At 44.4% G+C, this 22,590-nt stretch overlaps 1 protein-coding gene across 1 annotated transcript in view; it reads left to right on the top strand.

Moving 5' to 3' along the window:
• Window positions 1-21,160, top strand: part of LOC140195563 (uncharacterized) — a 30,012-nt gene extending 8,852 nt beyond the window's left edge. The window contains exon 2 of the mRNA XM_072254122.1: window positions 20,070-21,160. Within this exon, the coding sequence (XP_072110223.1) occupies window positions 20,070-20,668 (599 nt within the window). The 3' untranslated portion in view covers window positions 20,669-21,160. The remainder of the gene's footprint in view (window positions 1-20,069) is intronic.
• The last annotated feature ends 1,430 nt before the right edge of the window (window positions 21,161-22,590 follow it).

The following is a 22,590-nucleotide window of genomic DNA, read 5'->3' as shown; positions in this document are numbered from 1 at the left end:
ACGGAGATTGTTGTAGTTTAGATTATTAGGTAGGATTTAGAACATATAATTGTCATTTTTTTAATCAAATGGTTTAATGCTGCACACTTGTAAAGAAAATGGCCATGGAAACAAATTATGATGATGGTTGAAATCTGGCTTATCTAGAAGAAGAGGTTGCATAGACTAGGATTTTATTCTCTGAACTGTAGAAGATTGAGGGATTACCCGATTGAGATAAATAAGCTCTCGAAGGGCATGGACCACATGAAAGCATATCATTTTCCCCCCAAGGAAAGGGGAGGCAGTGAAGTGCTAAAAACAAGAGGGCATTGTTTAATATCAGAAGCAATAGATTTAAAAGGGACATCAGGGGCAACTTCTTCATGCAAAGGGTAGTGCGTATTTGGAATAAGTTGCCAGAAATGGCTTTAGAGGCAGGAACATCAGCAACAACTAAAAGTCATCTAGATATTTACTTGGATAGGAGGAGTTCGGAGGACTATGGGCCAAGTTGGGGTGGAGATACAGGTATATCTCTACCAAAGGAGGTGTAAGGCTCTCCTTCCCTCCTCTAGCCTGCAGGTCACCCTTGGACAAGGTGCAGCACCTGTTTAGCCCCTCCCCCTCGACCAGGGTCACGTGTAGCCACAGGAGCAGGTGGTGGATGGTCGTATGAGTAGCTGGTGCACATCACAAGTCTTGGTTAAGCAACCATTGAAGCCAGGCAGGCAGTCTCTTTAGACTATTGATAATGGCTGGGGTCACCCATCTTGTAAAGGCACTGCCCAGAAGAAGGTAATTGCAAACCACTTCTGTGGAAAAATTTGCCAAGAACAGCCATGGTCATAGACCGTGATTGGCCACATCATATGACAAGGCACATGCATGTAATGATGATGATGATGATGAAATACCCAGGCAGATTTGCCTAGCTCAGTGTCAAAACAGTCAGCATGGTTGAGTTGGGGCAAAGGGCTTGTTTCCATGCTGTATGACTCTATGACTAGAAAGTGTATCATTATAAGGTAGTGACAGAGAGGTGGCTGAACAGGTTTTCCTGACCACCTGATGCTCAAGGTTGAAGGGATTTATGGAGAAACAGACTGAAGAGCAAGGTGTCTTAGAAAGAAAGATTAGTTTTATTTGTCACAGGTACATTGAAATGTACAGTGAAATGTGTTGTTTGCATCAATTACCAACAGTCTGCGGATGTGCTGGGGAGCCCACGTGTCTCGCTGCGTATCCAGCACCAACATAGCACATCCAAAATTTACTAACCATAACCCCTCAGTCTTTGGAACATGGGAGGAAACTGGAGCACGAGGAGGAGACCCACTCAGTCACAGGGAGAACGTACAGCGGCCGGATTGGACCTGATCTCTGGTGCTTGTAAGCATCACGCTAACCAGACTGATGAGGATTGAAGGCTCTCAGCCTGAAACCACGACTGTTTATTCCCCTCCATAGATGCTGCCTGACCTGCTGAGTTCCTCCCGCATTTTGTGTGTGTTACAATGTACTTGGCCAGGGGAAGATTTGCATGCTTTATGGCATGTGCGCGTCATTGCCGAAACCAGCATTAATTGCCCTTGAGAAGGTGGGGATGAACCTCCTTCCTGAACTGCAGCAGTCCACCTGGTGAAAGTTTGCCCACAGAACTCCTGTAGATCTCACTATAGACCCAGGGTTAAGATGTACTCTCATCTTCAATGACACCTTAATTCAGAACATAGCCATTTGGCTGCCAAGAAGGTTTCAATTTTACTGTTGCCATGGAGACAGTTAATAGGCTACCTTCATAACCTTGTTAAGCTCATACAGTATATTCCAAATAACAGCTGGTCCTCTGGGCTCTCAGGCTGTACAAACAAATACATCAAAGATGAACTTGATTACACTTTAGTTGTAAGCAGGCCAGTCATTAGAATGAGACTCTCACATACTGGGCCTTTTAAACAGGTTTACATTCAGTGTAAATTCCTACCCCAAACTTTATTGAATATTGAAAGGATGTGGAGAAGGTGTTTCCTATGGTGGGAGAGTCTAGGACCAGAGGACACAGCCTCAGAATAGAGGGATGTCCCTTTAGAAAGAGATGAAACGAAATGGTGAATCTGTCATTGTCACAGACGGCTGTGGAGGCCAAGTCATTAAGTTTATTTAAAACGGGGTTTGGTAGATTCTTAATTAGTAACAGTATCAAAGGTTACAGGGAGAATGCAGGAGAATGGGGTTGAGAGGGACAATAATCAGCCATGATGGAATGGCGGAGCAGGTTTGATGGGCTGAATGGCATAATTCTGTTCCTATGTCTTATGGTCTTATGATCTATATTCCCATTATTAACCTTTGATTTTTGAAGCATAGTCACTGTTAGTAATTCCCTGGCATTAACATCCTTCATGTCAATCTGCAGAACTGTGTTTTTTTAGGGTTAATCATTTTTAAAGCAGCTTGACATTGAAATACTGATGGTGTAATTATTTCTTTAGTGTAGAATCAATATTAAACACCCAGATTAAAGCCTTTGTCTTGGTGTCTGCTTGTGATAACGCAACAATAAAATGAGAAATATTGGCTGGATGTGACCTCCAGGATTTACAAAGTGTACTGTCATTTAAAGTCACAAATTGAATTCAGTGGGTGTGGATATTCTGCAGTGTTTAACATTACCACAAGGTGCTTTGCATTGCTATCCAGCTCCTGGTGCAAGCAATTTGATTATTTTTCAAATTCAGTGAAAACAAGCCTATGTGCACATGGCAATGCTCCAAAGCACAGCTCTGTGCAGCAACTTTGCACTACAAAGGACTCTAATGATGTTCTTTCTCAGATCAGTTTTGTACAGTTTGTTTTCTTGTGAACATTCCTTCTCTGATACCCTTTGATCCGGTTGCAGGTAATCTTTCCATTGCATCTACTTGTGTACACGACAATAAACTTGACTTTCAACTTTTTGAGTTTTACAAAAGGTTCTTTACCAAAGAACCTTATATACAAGACTATAATCACCCACTGATTTAAAAAAATCTACCTCACATCTTCGCTGAATCACAAACACAAGTGATTCTGCAGATGCTGGCAATCGAGAGCAACACACACAAAATGCCGGAGGAACTCAGTAGGTCAGGCAGCATCTATGGAGGGGAATAAACAGTTGATGTTTTGGGCTGAGACCCTTCATCAGGACTGGAAAGGAAGAGGGAAGAGGCCAGAATATGAAGGTGGGGGAGGGCTTGGTGTACAGGCTGTCAGGTAATAGGTTAGACCAGGTGAGGGGGAGGGGTGGCTGACGTGAGAAGCTGGGAGGTGATAGCTAAAGGGCTGAAGAAGGAATCTGATAGGTCAGGATCATGGCAGAAAGGAAAAGAGGTGAGGCACCAAAGGGTGAGGAGAAGACCATAAGTCCATAAAACATAGGAGCACAATTAGGCCATTCCATCATGGCTGATCGCAGATCCCCCCCAACCCCATATACCTGCCTTCTCACCATATCCTTTGATGCCCTGCCTGATCAGGAAACAATCAACTTCTGCCATAAATATACTCATGGAATTGGCCTCCACCACAGTCTGTGGTAGAGTATTCCACAGATTCACTACTGTCTGGCAAAAAAAAACCTCCTTACCTCTGTTCTAAAGGTCATCCCTCAATTTTAAAGCTGTGCCCTCTAGTTAGAAACATAGAAAATCTACAGCACAATACAGGCCCTTCAGCCCACAATGCTGTGCCGAACATGTCCTTACCTTAGAAATTACCTAGGGTTACACATAGACCTCTATTTTTCTAAGCTCCATGTACCTGTCCAGGAGTCTCTTAAGAGACCCTATCATGTCCGCCTCCACCACTGTCACTGGCAGCCCATTCCACGTACTTATCACTCTCTGCATAAAAAACATACCCCTGACATCTCCTCTGTACCTACTTCCAAGCACCTTAAAACAGCCCTCTTGTGTTAGCCATTTCAGCCCTGGGAAAAAGCCTCTGACTATCCACATGATCAATTCCTCTCGTCATCTTATACACCTCTATCAGGTCACCCCTCATCCTCCACCACTCCAAGGAGAAAAGGCCAAGTTCACTCAACCCTTTCTCTTAAGGCATGCTCCCCAATCCAGGCAACATCTTTGTAAGTCTCCTCCATACCCTTTCTATGTTTCCACGTCCTTCCTGTAGTGAGGTGACCAGAGCTGAGCACAGTACTCCAAGTGGGGTCTGACCAGGGTCCTATTTAACTGTGTAACATTACCCCTTGGCTCTTAAACTCAATCCCACGGTTGATGAAGGCCAATGCACTGTATGCCTTCATAACCACAGAGTCAACCTGCGCAGCAGCTTCGAGTGTCCTATAGGCTTGGACCCCTAGATCCCTCTGATCCTCCACACTGCCAAGAGTCTTACCATTGATACTATATCCTGCCATCATATTTGACCTAGCAAAATGAACCACCTCACACTTAACTGGGTTGAACTCCATCTGCCACTTCTCAGCCCAGTTTTGCATCCTATCGATGTCCTTCTGTAACCTCTGACAGTCCTCCACACTATCCAGAACACCCCCAACCTTTGTGTCATCAGCAAATTTATTAACCCATCCCTCCACTTCCTCATCTAGGTAATTTATCAATATCATGAAGATCTGTCCCAGAACAGATCCCTGAGGCACACCACTGGTCACCAACCTCCATGCAGAATATGACCCATCTACAACCACTCTTTGCCTTCTGTGGGCAATTCTGAATCCACAAAGCAAAGTCCCCTTGGATCCTATGCCTCCTTTCTTTCTCAATAAGCCTTGCATGGGGTACCTTATCAAATGCCTTGTTGAAATCCACAAACACTACATTTACTGCTCTACCTTTATCAGTGTGTTTAGTCACATCCTCATAAAATTCAATCAGGCTCATAAGACATGACCTGCCTTTGACAAAGCCATGCTGACTATTCCTAATCGTATTATGCCTCTCCAAATGTTTATAGATCTTGCCTCTCAGTACCTTTTCTATCAACTTACCAACCACTGAAGGAAGACTCACTGGTCTATAATTTCCTGGGCTATCTCTTCTCCCTTTCTTTAATAAGGGAACAACATCTGCAACCCTCCAATCCTCCAGAACCTCTCCATCTCCAATGATGATGCAAAGATCATTGTCAGAGGCTCAACAATCTCTTCCCTCGCCTCCCACAGTAGGCTGGGGTACATCTCATCCAGTCCCAGAGACTTATCCCACTTGATGCTTTCCAAAAGCTCCAGCACATCCTCTTTCTTAATGTCTATATGCTCAAGCTTTTCAATCCATTGTAAGGCATCCCTACAATCGGCAAGATCCTTTTCCATAGTGAATACTGAAGCAAAGTATTCATTAAGTACCTTAGTTATTTCCTCCAGTTCCATAAACACTTTTCCACTGTCACACTTGATTGGTTCTATTCTCTCACGTCTTATCTTCTTGCTCTTCACATACTTGTAGAATGCCTTGGGATTTTCTTTAATCCTGCTCACCAGTACCTTCTCATGTCCCCTTCTGGCTCTCCTAATTTCATTCTTAAGCTCCTTCCTGCTAGCCTTATAATCTTCTAGATCTCTATCATTACCTAGTTTTTTGAACCTTTCGTAAGCTTTTCTTTTCCCCTCGACTAGATTTTCAACAGCTTTTGTACTCCACGGTTCCTGTATCCTACTATCCTTTCCTTGTCTCATTGGAACATACTTATGCAGAACACCACACAGATATTCCCTGAATGTTTGCCACATTTCTGCCATACATTTCCCTGAGAACATCTGTTCCCAATTTATTCTTCCAAGTTCCTGCCTGATAGCTTCATATTTCCCCTTACTCCAATTTCCTAACTTGTCTGTTCCTATCCCTCTCCAATGCTATGGTAAAGGAGATAGAATTGTGATCACTATCTCCAAAATGCTCTCCCACTGAGAGACCTGACACCTGACCAGGTTAATTTCCCAATACCAGATCAAGTACAGTTCTGAATACCTACACCATAGGAAACATCCTCTCCACATCCACCTTATCTAGTCCTTTCAATATTTGGTAGATTTCAATGAGATCCCCACACGTTTTTCTAAATTCCGGTGAGTTCAGGCCCCAACCTGCCAAACACTCTTTATATGTTAACCCCTTTATTCTTGGAATCATCCTCGTGAACCTCCTCAGGACTCTCTCCAATGACAACACATCCTTTCTGAGATAGGGGGCCCAAAACTGTTGACAATACTCCAAGTGCAGCCTGACCAGTGTCTTATAAAGGCTCAGCAATATTTCCTTTCTTTTATATTCTATTCCCCTTGAAATAAATGCCAACATTGCATTTGCCTTCTTTACCACAGACTCAACCTGTAAATTAACCTTCTAGAAGCCTTGCACGAGGATTCCTAAGTCCTCAGTCTGATGTTTGACCCTTCTCCCCATTTAGATAATAGTCTGCACTATTGCTCCTTTTACAAAAATGCAATATCATACATTTCCCCACACTGTATTCTATCCGCCATGCTTTTGCCCATTCTTCCAATTTGTCTAAGTCCTACTGCAATCATATTGCTTCCTCAGCACTACCTACCCCTCCACCTATCATTGTATCATATGCAAACTTTGCCACAAATCTATCAATCCCATTATCCAAATCATTGACAAACAATGTGATAAGTAGCAGTCCCAATACTGACCCCTGAGGAACACCACTAGGCACTGGCAGCCAACCAGAAAAGACCCCTTTTATTCCTGCCCGCTGCCTCCTGCCTGTCAGCCATTCTGCTATCCATGCCAGTATCTTTCCTGTAATGCTATAGAATTTTATCTTGTTAAGCAGCCTCATGTGTGGCACCTTATCAAACACCTTATGAAAATCCAAGTAAATGACATTCACTGCCTCTCCATTGTCCATCTGCTTGTTACTTCCTTGAAGAACTCTAACAGATCTGTTAGGCAAGCTTTCCCTTGACAGAAACCATGCTGACTTTGACTTATTTTATCATTAGTCTCCAAGTCCCTCAAAATATCATCCTTAGTAATAGACTCCAACACTTTCCTGACCACTGGGGTTAGACTAACTGGCCTATAATTTTCTTTCTTTTGCCTTCTTCCCTTCTTAAAGAGTGACATGATATTTGCAATTCTCCATTCCTCCAGGACCATGCCAGAATCAAGTGATTCTTGAAAGATCATGACCAATGCATCTGTTATCTCTTCAGCAACCTCTCTCTCTGTTATCTCTTCAGCAACCTCTCTAAGGACTCTGGGATGTAGTCCATCAGGCCCAGGTGATTTATCCACCTTAAGATCTTTGAGTTTGCCTAGCATTTTTTCCTTTGTAATAGCAATGGTACTCATTCCTGCTCCCTGACACTCACAGACCTCTGGCACACTGCTAGTGTCTTCCACAGTGAAGACAGATGCAAAGTACCCATTAAGTTCATCTGCCGTCTTTTTGTCCCCCATTACTACCTCACCAGCATCATTTACTAATATCAACTTTCACCTCCCTTTTACTCTTTATATAATCGAAAAAACTTTTAGTATCCTGCTTTATATAATTGGCTAGTTTGCCCTCATTATTTCATCTTTTCCCTTCTTACAGCTTTTTTTAGTTGCCTTTTGTTCAATTTTGAAAGCTTCACAATCATCAAACTTCCCATTCACTTTTGCTACCTTATTTTCCCTTTCCTTGGCTTTTATGCAGTCCTTAAATTCCCTTGTCAGCCACCATTGCCTCCCCCTGCCATTTGAGAACTTCTTCCTCTGTAGGACATATCTATCCTGCGCCTTGTAACTATTTCCAGAAACTTCAGCCATCTCTGTTCTGCCGTCATCCCAGCCAGTATCCGCCTCCAATCCACCTGGGCAAGCTCCCCTCATGCCTCTGTAATTCCCTTTATTCCATTGCAATACTGACACATGTGACTTATGCTTCTCCCTCTTAAACAGCAGAATAAATTCAACCATATTATGATCACTGTTTCCTAAGGGTTCCTTTACGTTAAACTCCCTAATAAAATCTGGGTTATTACACAACAGCCAATCTAAGATGCCCCTTCCCTGAGTAGGCTCAAGCACAAGCTGCTCTAAAAAGCCATCTCGTAGGCATTCAACAAATTCCCTCTCTTGTGATCCAACACCAACCAGATTTTCCCAAACTCCTTGCAATTGTGACATTACTCTTATTTCATGCCTTTTCCAGCTCCCTTTGCAATCTTAACCACGCATCTTGGCTACTATTTGGAGGCCTATAAATGTTTCCCGTAATGCTTTTTTTACACTTGTAATTTCTTAACTCCACCCACAAAGATTCAACATTCTTTGACTATATGTCGCCCCTTTCTAAAGATGTAATTCCATCTGTTAACAACAGAGCCACACCAGCGCCTATGCCTTCCTGACTGTCCTTTCAATACACAGTATACCCTTTGATTTTAAGGTCCCAACAATTGCCTTCTTTCAGCCACAACTCAGCGATGCCCATAATGTCATACCAACTAATCTCTAATTGCGCCACAAATTCATCCACCTTATCCCAAACGCTACACGCATTTAAATACAGCACCTTCACTCCTACATTCTTCGCCCTTTCAGGAGAATCAAGAGAAGATAAGGGGTAAGAGGGGAACCAGAATGAGGAATGGAAAAAGATAATTATTATTGAGGGCCATTATAAGGATTCCCCCTCAATAATAATTATCAGTTAGGCACAGAGAGAAATGCATTTACTGGTAATCACTTTTTTTGTCCCAACTAACAAGCACCTGAATTTACACAACTGAATATTTACAAGATTTCCCTGACTCTCCATGGACAGTCAAAGAAGAGAAAAGGTAATACCCAGGAAAAAGTCTGCGCTGCCTCATGATTCCAATGTGATCCCCACATGTCCAGCGCGGGATCCTCCATATCTATGGTGCTTAGTCTCCGGAGAGTTGTCGCTGCCTGTGCTCCCCAAATCTTCCATTCTTATTCTTTTCCTTATCAGATCAATCAATGATGTTTCAATTTCAAACAAGAGAAAATCTGCAGATGCTGGAAATCCAAGCGACACACACAAAATGCTGGAGGAACTCAGCAGGCCAGGCAGTATGTATGGAAAAGAGCACAGTCGATGTTTCAGGTCGAGGCCCTTCGGCAGGACTGTTTCAATTTTGTTGGCTTGAGGTTATCTGCCTGACCTGTGTCAGGGCTACAAACAACATTGCTTTATGGCTATTTCCTTCAGCCTTGTGCCTTTTGTTCTGTCCAATTCAGACTGGTTCACTCCACTCTAACCAGGTCACCCATTCACTGGGCCCAGCCCACCAGATTACAGGCTGTTCCTTCTGCAACCTCCTATTTTACATAATAAACAGTTTTTTTTTACCTGAGAATTGTCTCAGGGATAGCAGATCATTAGCAGAAACTCTTTGTGTCCACGTTCAACTGCTCTGAATCAATTCACCAACCAGTTCACAAAATGGCATCTGCGAGGACAGTCTCACAAAATGGCCACCTCCATTCCTGCCACCACATGACCAACACAAAGACTTTTGTTTTGTCGGTTTTCACTGCCCTTACCTCATTCCTGACCACTGATGTGCAGATTGTAGTTATTTCAGGCCAACAGGGGGAGGAATTACTGGAAATGTGAGAAATTGATGCTCATGCCGTCAGGTTGGAGGCTACCCGGATGGAATGTGAGGTGTTGCTACTCCAATCTGAGAGTGACCTCATTGTGGCAGTAGAGCAGTTTATGTCGAAAGGGAATGAGAAGTAGAATTAAAATTAGTGGCCACTGGGAAATTCAGTAGGCATCGACCACTCACTTGTAAACACATGACAGAGGGGGCAGCACTGGACTTCCTTTTGTGAAATGAGGCAGGGCGAGTGATTGTCAGTGAGGGGGGGGAGCTTTTTCTATTCCTTTTCTAAAAGAGGTTTATTCAGCGATTACAGCATCACATCATTACGACACTACAGCATTCTATGATTCACACTGTTTACAGTCAAGAGTTTCACGTTACAACGCTGTCATCTCTCTCCAGAATACACTCAGGCATCTGTGGTACCCATCAGTGCCAGAAAGCCCCAGGTGTACCCGTGGACAGTGGCAGTGCTTGCTCTCTCTCCACAGACACACGAGCATAGACCTAACCCCTAGAAGAGTGACAGGTACTTTGAGACCAGTTAGATTTTAAATTGTTATGGAACATCTCAAAACTTTTATGCCATTTTAAAAGTTTCTTCCCACAGGCAATTTATCTGATCGACCATTCTGGTTAGCTACCCCACCCCTTCTGTCTATTACTCCTGTCAGTGAACTGTAAACATTTTAACCACCTTTTTATAATGCTGTTTACATTGCAAATACAACCTGGTATTTATATGCATTATATTCTATAGCCATACTTTAACATCTAACTTTATTTTTTACTAATCCTTTATTCTTTATGACTGTTGAATGTTGTTTTTTGTTGCATGTCACACCCTGACCAAGGCTCTACAGCAAATTCCTAACACATGTAAATGCACAGGGTGAATGAAGTTGAAAAGGATAGGTCGGGTGCAAAAGTTAAAATCCTGAATTGGGATAAGGAAATTTTTTAAGGAATGAGACAGGACCTTGCACAGTTTGATTGGGAGAGGCTGCTTGCAGGTGAAGGGACCTCTGGCAAGTGGGAGGTCTTTCACAGTGAGACAGGGAAGAGTTCAGTGACAGCGTGTCCCTGTCAGAGCAAAAGGCAAGGCTGGCAGGATTGGGAACCCTGGTGGACAAGGGATATTGAGGCTCTGGGTTTGGAAAAAGAGAGGCGTGTTACAGGCATAGGCAAACTGGGATCAAGTAAATCGCTTGAGCAGAATAAGAGGAAAAACAGTAAGGCGAAGAGGACATTTGATACCTTTGATAGGTAAGGTAAAGGAGAATCCTAAGAGACTCAACAGTCAGGGTTTGTGGGGGGTGCGAAGAGTAAGGGTGTCACCATTACAGCTCAGGGCATCGAGTTTGGAGCTCGATTCTGGCACCGTCTGTAAGGAACTCGTATGTTCTCCCTGTGACTGCGTGGGCTTCCTCTGGGTATTCCGGTTTCCTCCCACAGTCCAAAGATGTACCAGTTAGTGGGTTAATTGGTCATTGTAAGTTGTCCTGTGATTAGGCCAAGGTGAAATAGGTAGATTGCTATGCAGCACAGCTTGTTGGGCGACAAGGCCTGTTCTGTTCTGTATCTCTAAATAAAAAATCTCTGGGTCTGGCCAAGTTTGACCTTCGGAAAGCCGGGAGAGAAACTGCAGTGGCACAGCAGGGACATTTGCAACCTCCTCAGGCAAGGGTAAGGGCGCAGAAGACTGGAAAGTGGATAATATTGTGCATTTATTTAAAACATCTGTAAGGACAAGGCAGAGAAACTACAGGCTGGTGAGCCTAACATGGAGAGGAGATTTTGAGGGACAGGATCTACCAGCATTTGGAAAGGCAAAGACTGATTAGGGATAGTCAGTCAACAGGAATTCTGCAGATGCTGGAAATTCAAGCAACACACATCAAAGTTGCTGGTGAATGCAGCAGGCCAGGCAGCATCTCTAGAAAAAGGTACAGTCGACGTTTCAGGCTGAGACCCTTCATCAGAGTTAGTAAGAGATTTGAAAGTGGGAGGGCAAGGGGAAATTAGTCCTTACTCTTAATAATTTCTCCTTTGCCTCCTCCCACTTCCTCCAAACTAAAGGTGTAGCTATGGGCACCCGTATGGGTCCTAGCTATGCCTGCCTTTTTGTTGGCTTTGTGGAACAATCTATGTTCCGTACCTATTCTGGTATCTGTCCCCCACTTTTCCTTCACTACATCGACGACTGCATTGGCGCTGCTTCCTGCACGCATGCTGAGCTCGTTGACTTTATTAACTTTGCCTCCAACCTTCACCCTGCCCTCAAGTTTACCTGGTCCATTTCCAATACCTCCCTCCCCTTTCTAGATCTTTCTGTCTCTATCTCTGGAGACAGCTTATCCACTGATGTCTACTATAAATCTACTGACTCTCACAGCTATCTGGACTATTCCTCTTCTCACCCTGTCTCTTGCAAAAATGCCATCCCCTTCTCGCAATTCCTCCGTCTCCGCCGCATCTGCTCTCAGGATGAGGCTTTTCATTCCAGGACGAGGGAGCTGTCCTCCTTTTTTAAAGAAAGGGGCTTCCCTTCCTCCACCATCAACTCTGCTCTCAAACGCATCTCCCCCATTTCACGCACATCTGCTCTCACTCCATCCTCCCGCCACCCCACTAGGAATAGGGTTCCCCTGGTCCTCACCAGCCCGGAGGGTCCAACATATCATTCTCCGTAACTTCCGCCACCTCCAACGGGATCCAACCACTAAACACATCTTTCCCTCCTCCTGTTCTACTTTCTGCAGGGATCGCTCCCTACGCGACTCCCTTGTCCATTCGTCCCCTCCATCCCTCCCCACTGATCTCCCTCTTGGCACTTACCCTTGTAAGCGGAACAAGTGCTACACATGCCCTTACACTTCCTCCCTTACCACCATTCAGGGCCCCAGACAGTCCTTCCAGGTGAGGCAACACTTCACCTGTGAGTCGGCTGGGGTGATATACTGCGTCCGGTGCTCCCGATGTGGCCTTCTATATATTGGCGAGACCCGACGCAGACTGGGAGACCGCTTCGCTGAACACCTACGCTCTGTCCACCAGAGAAAGCAGGATCTCCCAGTGGCCACACATTTTAATTCCACATCCCATTCCCATTCTGACATGTCTATCCACGGCCTCCTCTACTGTAAAGATGAAGCCACACTCAGGTTGGAGGAATGACACCTTATATTCTGTCTGGGTAGCCTCCAACCTGATGGCATGAACATTGACTTCTCTAACTTCCGCTAATGCCCCACCTCCCCCTCATACCCCATCCGTTATTTATTTTTATACACACATTCTTTCTCTCACTCTCGTTGTTCTCCCTCTGTCCCTCTGACTATACCCCTTGCCCATTTTCTGGGTTCCCCCCCCCCGTCTTTCTTCCCGGGCCTCCTGTCCCATGATTTTCTTATATCCCCTTTGCCAATCACCTGTCCAGCTCTTGGCTCCATCCCTCCCCCTCCTGTCTTCTCCTATCATTTTGGATCTCCCCCTCTCCCTCCCACTTTCAAATCTCTTACTAACTCTTCCTTCAGTTAGTCCTGACGAAGGGTCTCAGCCTGAAACGTCAACTGTACCTCTTCCTAGAGATGCTGCCTGGCGTGCTGCGTTCACCAGCAACTTTGATGTGTGTTGCAGGGATAGTCAGTGGGGCTTTTGCATGGGAATTTGAATGATACTGTAGGTGTTGTCTTCGTGGACTTTATCAAGGTCAAAAAAGTCTCACATGGTATGTTAGTCCAGAAGATTATCCTGTAGGGTAATGCAATGGGTGAAAACATGTATAATTCACAACCACTGACATTGAGTTGGGATTCCCTTTAAGAGGCTGGTCTGACGTGATGACATAATCATGTGAAATTTTTTACTGGGCTTTATGATCTGTGTTTGGAGGACAATAAAGGAGTTGTTATCATTTCCCTTAAACTTAAAATACCCCTGGGTTTTTATTTGCAAAAACCTAATGTACTACATGAGATCTAGAGCAGGCTAGCTAATTGGTTACAAAATTGACTTGGAGGAAGAAGAACAGAGGGTTGTTTTCCAGCTTAGAGGACTGTGATCAGTGGTGTGCTTCAGGTATCAGAGCTGCATTCATTGTTGTTTGCCATCTATATTAACAATTTGGATCAGAATGTAGTTGGCATGGATAGCAAGTTTGCATATGACACCAGAATTGATGGTATAGTGGATAGTGATTCAGGGAAACCAATTTCATGACAGAAGCCAGTGATGTTAAATCTGATTCTGATTCTGAACTGGGGAAATAGGTGAAAATGGCCAAAGAATTCCCACTGCAGTCTGTAAGGAGGGTGCACGTTGTTCTTGTTACCATGTAGGCTTCATCCAGATGCTCCAGTTTCCTCCCACGTTCCAAGGACATACGGATTAAGGTTAGTGAATTGTGGGCACGCTATGTTGGCACAGGAAGCTTGGTGATATTTGCGGGCTGCCCCCAACACATCGTCAGACTGTGTTGGATGTTGGCACAAAATGACATAGTTCACTGTATGTTTCGATGTACCTGTGCAAATAAAGTTAATCTTGAAGATGGAATTTCACTCAGACATTGGCATTGCACATTGTTGGACTGCGTTGGTCGTCGACGCAAACAATGCATTTCACTGTATATTTTGATGTACGTGTGACAAATAAAGCTACTTTAAGGTGGAATATAACTCAGGCAAATGTGAGGTGTAGAGAAACCCACAAAAAATGCTGGAGGAACTCAGCAGGTCAGGCAGTATCTGTGGGAATGAATAAACAATCAACATTTTGAGCCGAGACCCTTCATCAGTACTGGAAAGGAAGGGAGGAGAAGCCGGACTAAGGAGATGGGGGCAGAGGAAGGAGGAGAAGCTAGAAGATGATAGGTGAAGCCAGGTGGGTGGCTGGGGCGGGGGGAGAGATGAAGAACAAAGCCGGGAACTGATAGGTGGAAAAGGTAGAGGCCTGGAGAAGAAGGAGCCTCATAGGAGAGGAGAGTGGATCAAGGGAGGAAGGAAAGGAGGAGGGTCACTAGGGGGAGGTGATAGGCAGGTGAGGAGAAGACAAGACGTAAGAGGGGAGCCAGAGTGAGGAATTGAAGACAAAGGAAGGGGGAGGAGGAAATCTTACCCTGAAGCTGGAAAAGTCAACGTTCATGCCATCAGGTCATTAAGCTGGAAAAGGTACAGAAAAGATTCACAACGATGTTACCAGGACTGGGTGGCTTTAGTTATAAGGAAAGCCTGGACATCCGGTACTACTTTCCCCTGGAGTACTGGAGGCTGAAGGGTGACATTATAAAGTCAAGAGGGTCATAGATAAGGTGGTTGGTCACAATCTTTTCCCCAGGGTAGGGAATCAGAATCAGGTTTAATAGCACTGGCTTATTTAGTGAAATTTGTTCTTATTCAGCAGCAACACACTGCAATACATGATAATAAAACCTGTGACTTTTCTATATAGTTAAATAAAATAAGTTGTGCAAAAGGAGTAAAAAAGTAGTGGGGTAGTTTTCATGGGTTCAGTGTCCATTCAGAAATCGGATGGCAGAGGGGAAGAAGCTGTTCCTGAATCGTTGAGTGTGTGTCTTCAGGCTCCTGTACCTCCTTCCTGAAGCTAGCAACGAGCTGAGGTCATGACCTGCATGATGGGGTCCTTAATGACAGGTGCCACCTTTTTGAGACATTGCTCCTTGAAGATGTCTTCGACGCTCGGGAGGCTAGTGCCCACGTTGGAGCTGACTGAGCTCATTTCAATCCTATGCAGTACCGCCTCCTCCCCCACCCCCATACCAGACGGTGATGTAGCCACGGTACATCTGTAGGAATTTGTGAGTGTCTTTGGTGACATACCAAACCTCTTAAAGCTTCTAAATGAAATATAGCCGCTGTTGTGCCTCCCTTGTAACTGCATTGATAAGTTGGACCGAGGATAGCTCCTCAAAGATCTATCCTGGATCTGTCTATCCTGTGACAGCCCTAATGTTCTCAGAGGAATATCACAGGAAAGTCCAACAGATTCTGGATGATCACGCCTCACAACGTAGAGCAGTTCCTTCTACTTTGATTAACCCAGAGAGTCTCCACAAGAAAATGAGACAATTACACACAATGTTCCTACAGAATGGCTACAAGGTGAAGGAAATCAATCGGGCCCTTAAAATGGCCGACAGGAAAACCAGGAAACCTAACAACAAGAAGGAACCTGTCGCCACTGCCCTGTTTCCCTGTATTTCTATGGATTCTGGAAGGATCCCCAGGATCCTGAAGAAATACCAGATTAATATCATCCACAAGCCTGTAAGGAAGCTCAAATCACTGCTTACACGGGTCAAAGATGAACTGGGACTCAGGATGGCTGGTATTTAATTTTAACAAAGATGAAGGTTTCGCTCTAAGAACTGGACTTGGATTGTACACAAGGTGGGACAGCAGAAAGCTGATTGGATGAGGACCAACCAACCAGGTGGGACAGACGACAGAGGTATAAATACCACCGGACTAGACATGCCCAGGCAACATCCCTGATGAAGATGGCAGAGTTTGTCATCGAAACGTTGGTTCAAATTGATACCTGTACCTGGCTGGAAGCCCGAGAAAAGTTTATTCATCCACAAAGATGTTGACACCCAGGAACTTGAAACTGGTCACCCTTTCCATCTCTGATCCCTCAATTAGGACTAGTGTATTCCCTTATCTCACCCTTTCTGAAGTCCACAATCAATTCTTTGGTTTTACTGATGTGAAGTGCAAGGTTGTTGCTGTGACGCCACTCAACCAGCTGATCTGCCTTGCTCCTGTATGCCTCATCAGTACCATCTGAAATCCTGCCAGCAATAGCGTTGTCAGCAAATTTATAGACAGCATTTGATGTGCCTAGCCACATAAACATGGGAGTCTAAAACTAGAAGGCATAGGTTTAAGATGGGAGGGGAAGGACCTGAAAGGGTCCCAAGTGGCAACATTTTCCACATAGGAAGTAGTTGGCATATGGAACAAGCTGTCGAGATGGATGCAATTACAGCAGAAAAAAGATACTTAGACAGGGATATTTCCCCAAAAAAAAGGACAGTGGGACCAGCTCAGGTAGACAACCTGATCAGCATGGGAGGGATGGGCTGAAGGGGGCCTGTTTCAGTGTAGTACAACTCTGTGACATGTAACATGCATGGAGTTAACATTCCAGGATAGAGTCATAGAAAAGTACAGCACCGAAACCGGCCCTTTGGCCCATCTGGTCCATGCCAAATCATTTAAACTCCCTACTCCCATCAACCTGCACTGCAACCATCGCCCTCCATACCCCTACCATCCATACTTCTCTTAAATGTTGAAACCGAGCTCAAATGCACCACTTGTGCTGTCAGCTCATTCCACGCTCTCACAACCCTCTGAGTGACGAAGTTTACCTTCATGTTCCCCTCCTCACCTTTCAGCCCATTTTTTCAACTGGTCCGGTTCCAGCTGCAAGTCATGTTAGCCTTCCTAGCCGTCCACTACACCCCCATAGTGTAATGTGAAATATGCAGGAAGGGACACTCTCACATCCACAGAAATTATCTATAGCCTTGACTCAACTGTAGATTCATATGTTTAAATGGAGCATATTTAAATGCCCCATAATATCATCCCCATACTTCTGACAGCTTACACAGAGATCTCAGCCAGATGGGAAATTTAGATCAGGTGCAAGTTAAAGTCAATACTGCCTGGAGTCCCCAGTAGCTGAGAGGGACGACATGAGCATTGTCAAGTTACTCCAAGGTAGAAAAGAGAGTTTGTGTGTTTATGTCCATTTGACTGGAGATCTTTGGTGGTGGTGGACCTCAGCCATATATACCAAGTGAATGCTGTGTGATTCTTATCTGGTCATCGTAAAAAAAAACAGGTATATTTAATCATTCCTTTGGGGGAAAGGACACAAAAACATACAGACAAGGTGAACTGGATTGTACTGAAGAAACTGACAAGTTGCCCTTGAACTTAGAATATACTTGGTTGCATGTTACAAAGATGGCAGAGGCATTGAATGAAGTAAAAATAAATTACAATAGAACTGGGAGTTTGATAAATGTCAAATATTTGAAGGTATTACTTTAAAGGGAGGGGGAAATTTAGAGGAGATATGGGAGGCAAGATTTTTTTTGTGGGCACCACAAGGATGAGTTGGAATGAAGGGATAGTTTTAATGCTGCATCAGTCCATGATTCTGTGAGGCCATGGTCAGTCATGCCAGTATGTGAATGGGAGGTGACATTAAAATGGCCAGCCAATGGGAGTTCCTGGCTGCTGTGGTGGACGGAGTGAAAGGGCTCGACAAATCGGTCCCCAAATCTGTATCGGGTCTCACCGATGTAGCAGAGGTCGCACAGGAGCACAGGATGCAAATAAATGACACCGATGGATTCGCATGCGAAGCACTGCCTCACCTGGAGGGACTTTTAGGGCCCTGAATGGAGTGAGGGAGGTGGCAGGGGCAGATGTAGCAGTTAGCACAGTTGCATATACGGCTGGAGGGGGGGAGTCAATGGGGAGGAGCAAATGGACAAGTGGAGTCACAGAGAGAATGAGCTCAGAAAGCGGAGGGCAGGAGGGAGCGGAAGATGTGCCTGGTGGTGGGATGCTGTTGGAAATAACGGAAGTGGTGGGGAAATCTATGTTGAATGCAGAGGCTCTTGGGATGGCAGGTGAGGACAAGGGTTATCCTATCCCTATTACGTTGGGAGGGGAATGGGGTGAGGGCAGACATACAGGACATAGGAGCAGAGTTAGGCCATAATGTCTGCGCCACCATTCTATCATTTTCCCTCTCAAACCCATTCTCCTGCCTTCTCCCCTTACCCTTCAGTGCCCTTACTAATCAAGAACATTTCAACCTCCGCTTTAAATATACCCAATGACTTGGCCTCCACGGCCATTTGTGGCAATGAATTCCACAGATTCTCCACCCTCTGGTTAAAGAAATTCCTCCTTGTCTCTGTGCTAAAGGACATCCTTGTATTTTGAGGCTGTGCCCTCTGGCCCTAGACTCCCCCACTATAGCAAACATCCTCTCCATGTCCACTCTATCCTGGCCTTTCAGTAGAGGGGGAAACCATTATTTTTTTTTAAAAAGAGGACATTTCAGATGTTCTCGAATGAAAAGCTTCATATTGAGAACAGATGGGAACATGTATTTGATGTTCTCTATTTCTACTTAGAAATTGATTGAAAAAGCATAAACTCATTTTATACAAAATTCTTAGAGCTTGAGGAGATGAGGGATAAACATTGCAAGGTATAGCAGACTGAATCACCATGGGTTTCCTTGGAGCAGAGGATGAAACATGACTTGATAGAGGTGTATAAGATAAGAGTTGGAGATAGAGTGGACAGCCAGTGCCTTTTTCCCAGGGCAGAAATGGCTAATACAAGACAACATAATTTTAACATTATTGGAGGAAAGTATGGGGGGGGGGTGGTCAAAGGAAGTTTTTTTTAATACAGAGAGTGGTTGGTGCATGGAACGTTAGAATCAGATTCAGGTTTAATATCACCGTCATATATTGTGAAATTTGTTAACTTAGTGGCAGCATTTTGATGCAATACATGATAAATATAGAAAAAATTAAACCAATTATTGTAAGTATATATGTGTGTATTAAATAGTTAAATTAAAAATAGTGCAAAAGCAAAAAAAGTGAGGTAGTGTTCATGGGTTCAATGTCCATTTAGGAATCGGATGACAGAGGGGAAGAAGCTGTTCCTGAAGCGCTGAGTGTGTGTCTTTAGGCTTCTGTACCTCCTACCTGATGGTAACAATGAGAAGACGGCATGCCCTGGGTGATGGGGGGTCCTTAACGATGGACGCTGCCATTCTGAGGCATTGCTCCCCAAGGATGTTTTGGATACAATGGAGGCCAGTATCCATGATGGAGCTGACTAATTTTAAACTTGACCATCCAGCTAGAAGGCTGAACCTCCTTTTGGGTGAACAGAACTGCTGTGATCTCCAGCAAGACCTGTGGAGGAGGTCTCCGTGTCTATCTCTGTAACTGGTGTGTGAACGCCTTGGTAGTCATGGCCCACTGCTCACCGTAGACAGTTTTTAATGGTGAAGTGCAGGCCCTTCTACTTACCGAGGGAGTTCACTGCCGGTTTATATTCCCCCCTGTGCTGGTACTGGGGCTGCTTTGTGGTGCAATCTGCAGCCTCAAAGCTACTCATCCCAATGCTATCTTCTTTGTTGCTGGTGACTTTAATTATGCCAACTTAAAAAGAGTCCTGCCCAAGTTCTACCAGCTTGTCAACTTCGCAACCAGAGGCAAGGGTATATTAGACCTGCTTTATACCCACAGTCGTGGAGCCTACAAGGCTATCCCCCATCCTCGCCTCGGATACTCAGACCATGCATTGTTGTACATATGTACAGCCAAATGTCAGTAAACTTGAACTTCAACATATGAACATAAATTGAATTTCTTATGTTCTTCAAATTGCAGGTGTAAGTAAACAAGCCAGAAGAGAATTGTTCAACCTACCTATCAAAACTGTGCCGGTCAACTGCCCAGTCAATAAACCTCCAGCACTTGAAGAAGACCTTCCCGTCAACAATATCATGCTTGCCTTTCCAAATAAAGACTATATCCGGGATAGTGAAACACCATGGCACATTCATCTAGATATTCACCGTGTGCTACTGGCTCAGAAAATGGGGCAAAAGAGTCAGGTGGAGGAAGATGAGAGGTCAGATGTTCAAAACCCCCAATTACCTGTGGTGAACAGAGGCATTTCAGTTGGTGAGGGTGACACATCAGATGACGACCAAAAATCCAATGGTGATGCCACAACGGTTTCCACCTGCAAAGCCGATGAGTTAAAGAAGACATTCCATTCATTCAACATCTATAATCACCATATCCCACAGATCAACAAAAGGTTTTCATTTCCAAATGAGAGGTCAAACATATGGGCAAGCAAAAATGGTCACGTAACCAGAATATCACCGATTGCAAAAGGGGATTATTACCCATTCCCTCACATGAAAACTCCTAGGAAATCTGACACCGCCAAGGGCCTTGGTTTATACAACAAGTATTAAAATATTTCCAACTACAGTTCCCTCAGAAATGCAAAATACAAGTGAAAACAACATCTGCTCCTTTCCAAGAACTTAATTTTGTTGTTTCTCTTTCTTTAGAAACTTCATGGAATCAATTTATTTAAAAAATAAAATAGCTCTTTAAGGTAGGCTACTAAGTAAACAAAGTCAATCTCTGGCACAGTGGTGCCAGGACAGGCAACACATTGCGGGGTTACTTCCCTTGATCATAAACCTCATAAACCAGATCTGTGTGTTAGTGGAGTCCAAAGAATTTCAAAAAGTCCATGAGTGGGTCAGTAGTTTTATTTAAAAAGTGTCATTATAATTTATGTAAATTATGTAATAAAATAAACATTAACTATTGTGCTATGCAAAAAATAATTCTACAGTTTATTGTGCTTCCTTACGTTTGTACATTGTCTTGCTTTAATTGGGGCATAGTTTCCAGTGTTGGCACGTGGCCAAGTAGTTAAGACCAAGTGGTCTAGTGATCTGAAGGTCATTAGTTCAGGCCTTGGCTGAGGCAGCGTGTTGTGTCCTTGAGCAAGGCACTTAATCACACATTGCTCTGTGACGACACCGGTGCCAAGCTGTATGGGTCCTAATGCCCTTCCCTTGAACAACATTGGTGGCGTGGAGAGGGGAGACTTGCAGCATCGGCAGCTGCTGGTCTTCTATACAACCTTGCCCAGGCCTGCGCTCTGAAAACCTCCCAGGGTGCAAATCCATGGTTTCATGAGACTAACGGATGCCTATATAAAAAAAAAGTTTCTAGAATTAAGATTTTTATTATCCTTCCTATTAAGGTGAAACACTCAATAATGCAACCATCAAAACTGCTTCAAATGATAATTAAAATGTGGATTAAAACACATCGGACCAATAAAACTGAATCATTGGATATCATTATTTGAATGCTCAATGCACATTTATGCTACTCCTTCATTAACCCTTTCAAAACAGCTTCCTCAGTTTAACTTGTCGTTTTCCTCTCCGCACCTTGTGGCGCATCGGCGGGGCGGGGGGGGGCAACCTTGCCATTTCTTTAGCGTTTGTCTGTTTTTCACAGCTGAGTTGCCAGCTCAAGGCTCAATCCAGCACAGGTGGAAAGCGTGCAAGGAGATGGCTGGATTTGAACACGGGACCACTCGTCTCAAAGTCTGGTGCGGATGCCACTACACCACAGGCCGGATAACTTAACTTGTAAGGAGCTTTGTTTAAGGGTGAGGCCCTTGGTCGGTCAGGGTCAACCATGGGTGTTGCATCCCAGCCGTCTACGCGCTACGCAAGCCACGGTAGTACGATGTGGAGAGCAAAAAATTGCCCATGTATCAGGCTTCCCCTCTCCAGGCAGCTGATGAATTCAAATGAACTGACACAGTTTGGTATCTGTGGTGTCACAGGAGTTGCCGGTCAGCATTGAACTCAATGTAGGACTGCCAGCTCCAGATTCTTCCTTGGGGTTTACTCCTGAAGCCTTTCCCATCAGTGGGTATAGCCGCAAGGCAGCCGAGCTTTGAGATCAGAGTTTTCCTTCTACTAGATGAGCTGCCGTCCTCCGCTGACGAGCCTCATCTGCCCAGAGTGACTGGTTTTAAGGTGCCAGTAACCCATCTTTGCCTCGTCTCCTCTCAATAGAAATGGTTCCGCCAGGCTTAGTGGCTAAGCCACACATGAAGGCCAGGAGCTGGAGTTATTTGAGGCGCACGCCATTGGGAGCATTTAATAGGTAGTGAAAGCTTGTCCCCATTACCATCCCCGGCTACAACAACCTTAAAGAACCCATTCAAGGGTATTGTTCTACATAAGATGCAAAACTGAGACTGAATCAGACTGTTCAGATGGTAGCTGGTAGATTTTCCATCACAAAGACCGATCCCCATCCCATAAGCACACCATTCATAATGACTTTTTCCTTA

The sequence above is a fragment of the Mobula birostris genome, chromosome 3 (assembly GCF_030028105.1).
Source record: "Mobula birostris isolate sMobBir1 chromosome 3, sMobBir1.hap1, whole genome shotgun sequence".
Lineage (NCBI taxonomy): Eukaryota > Metazoa > Chordata > Chondrichthyes > Myliobatiformes > Myliobatidae > Mobula > Mobula birostris.
This window is presented reverse-complemented; position numbering and strand designations above follow the sequence as displayed.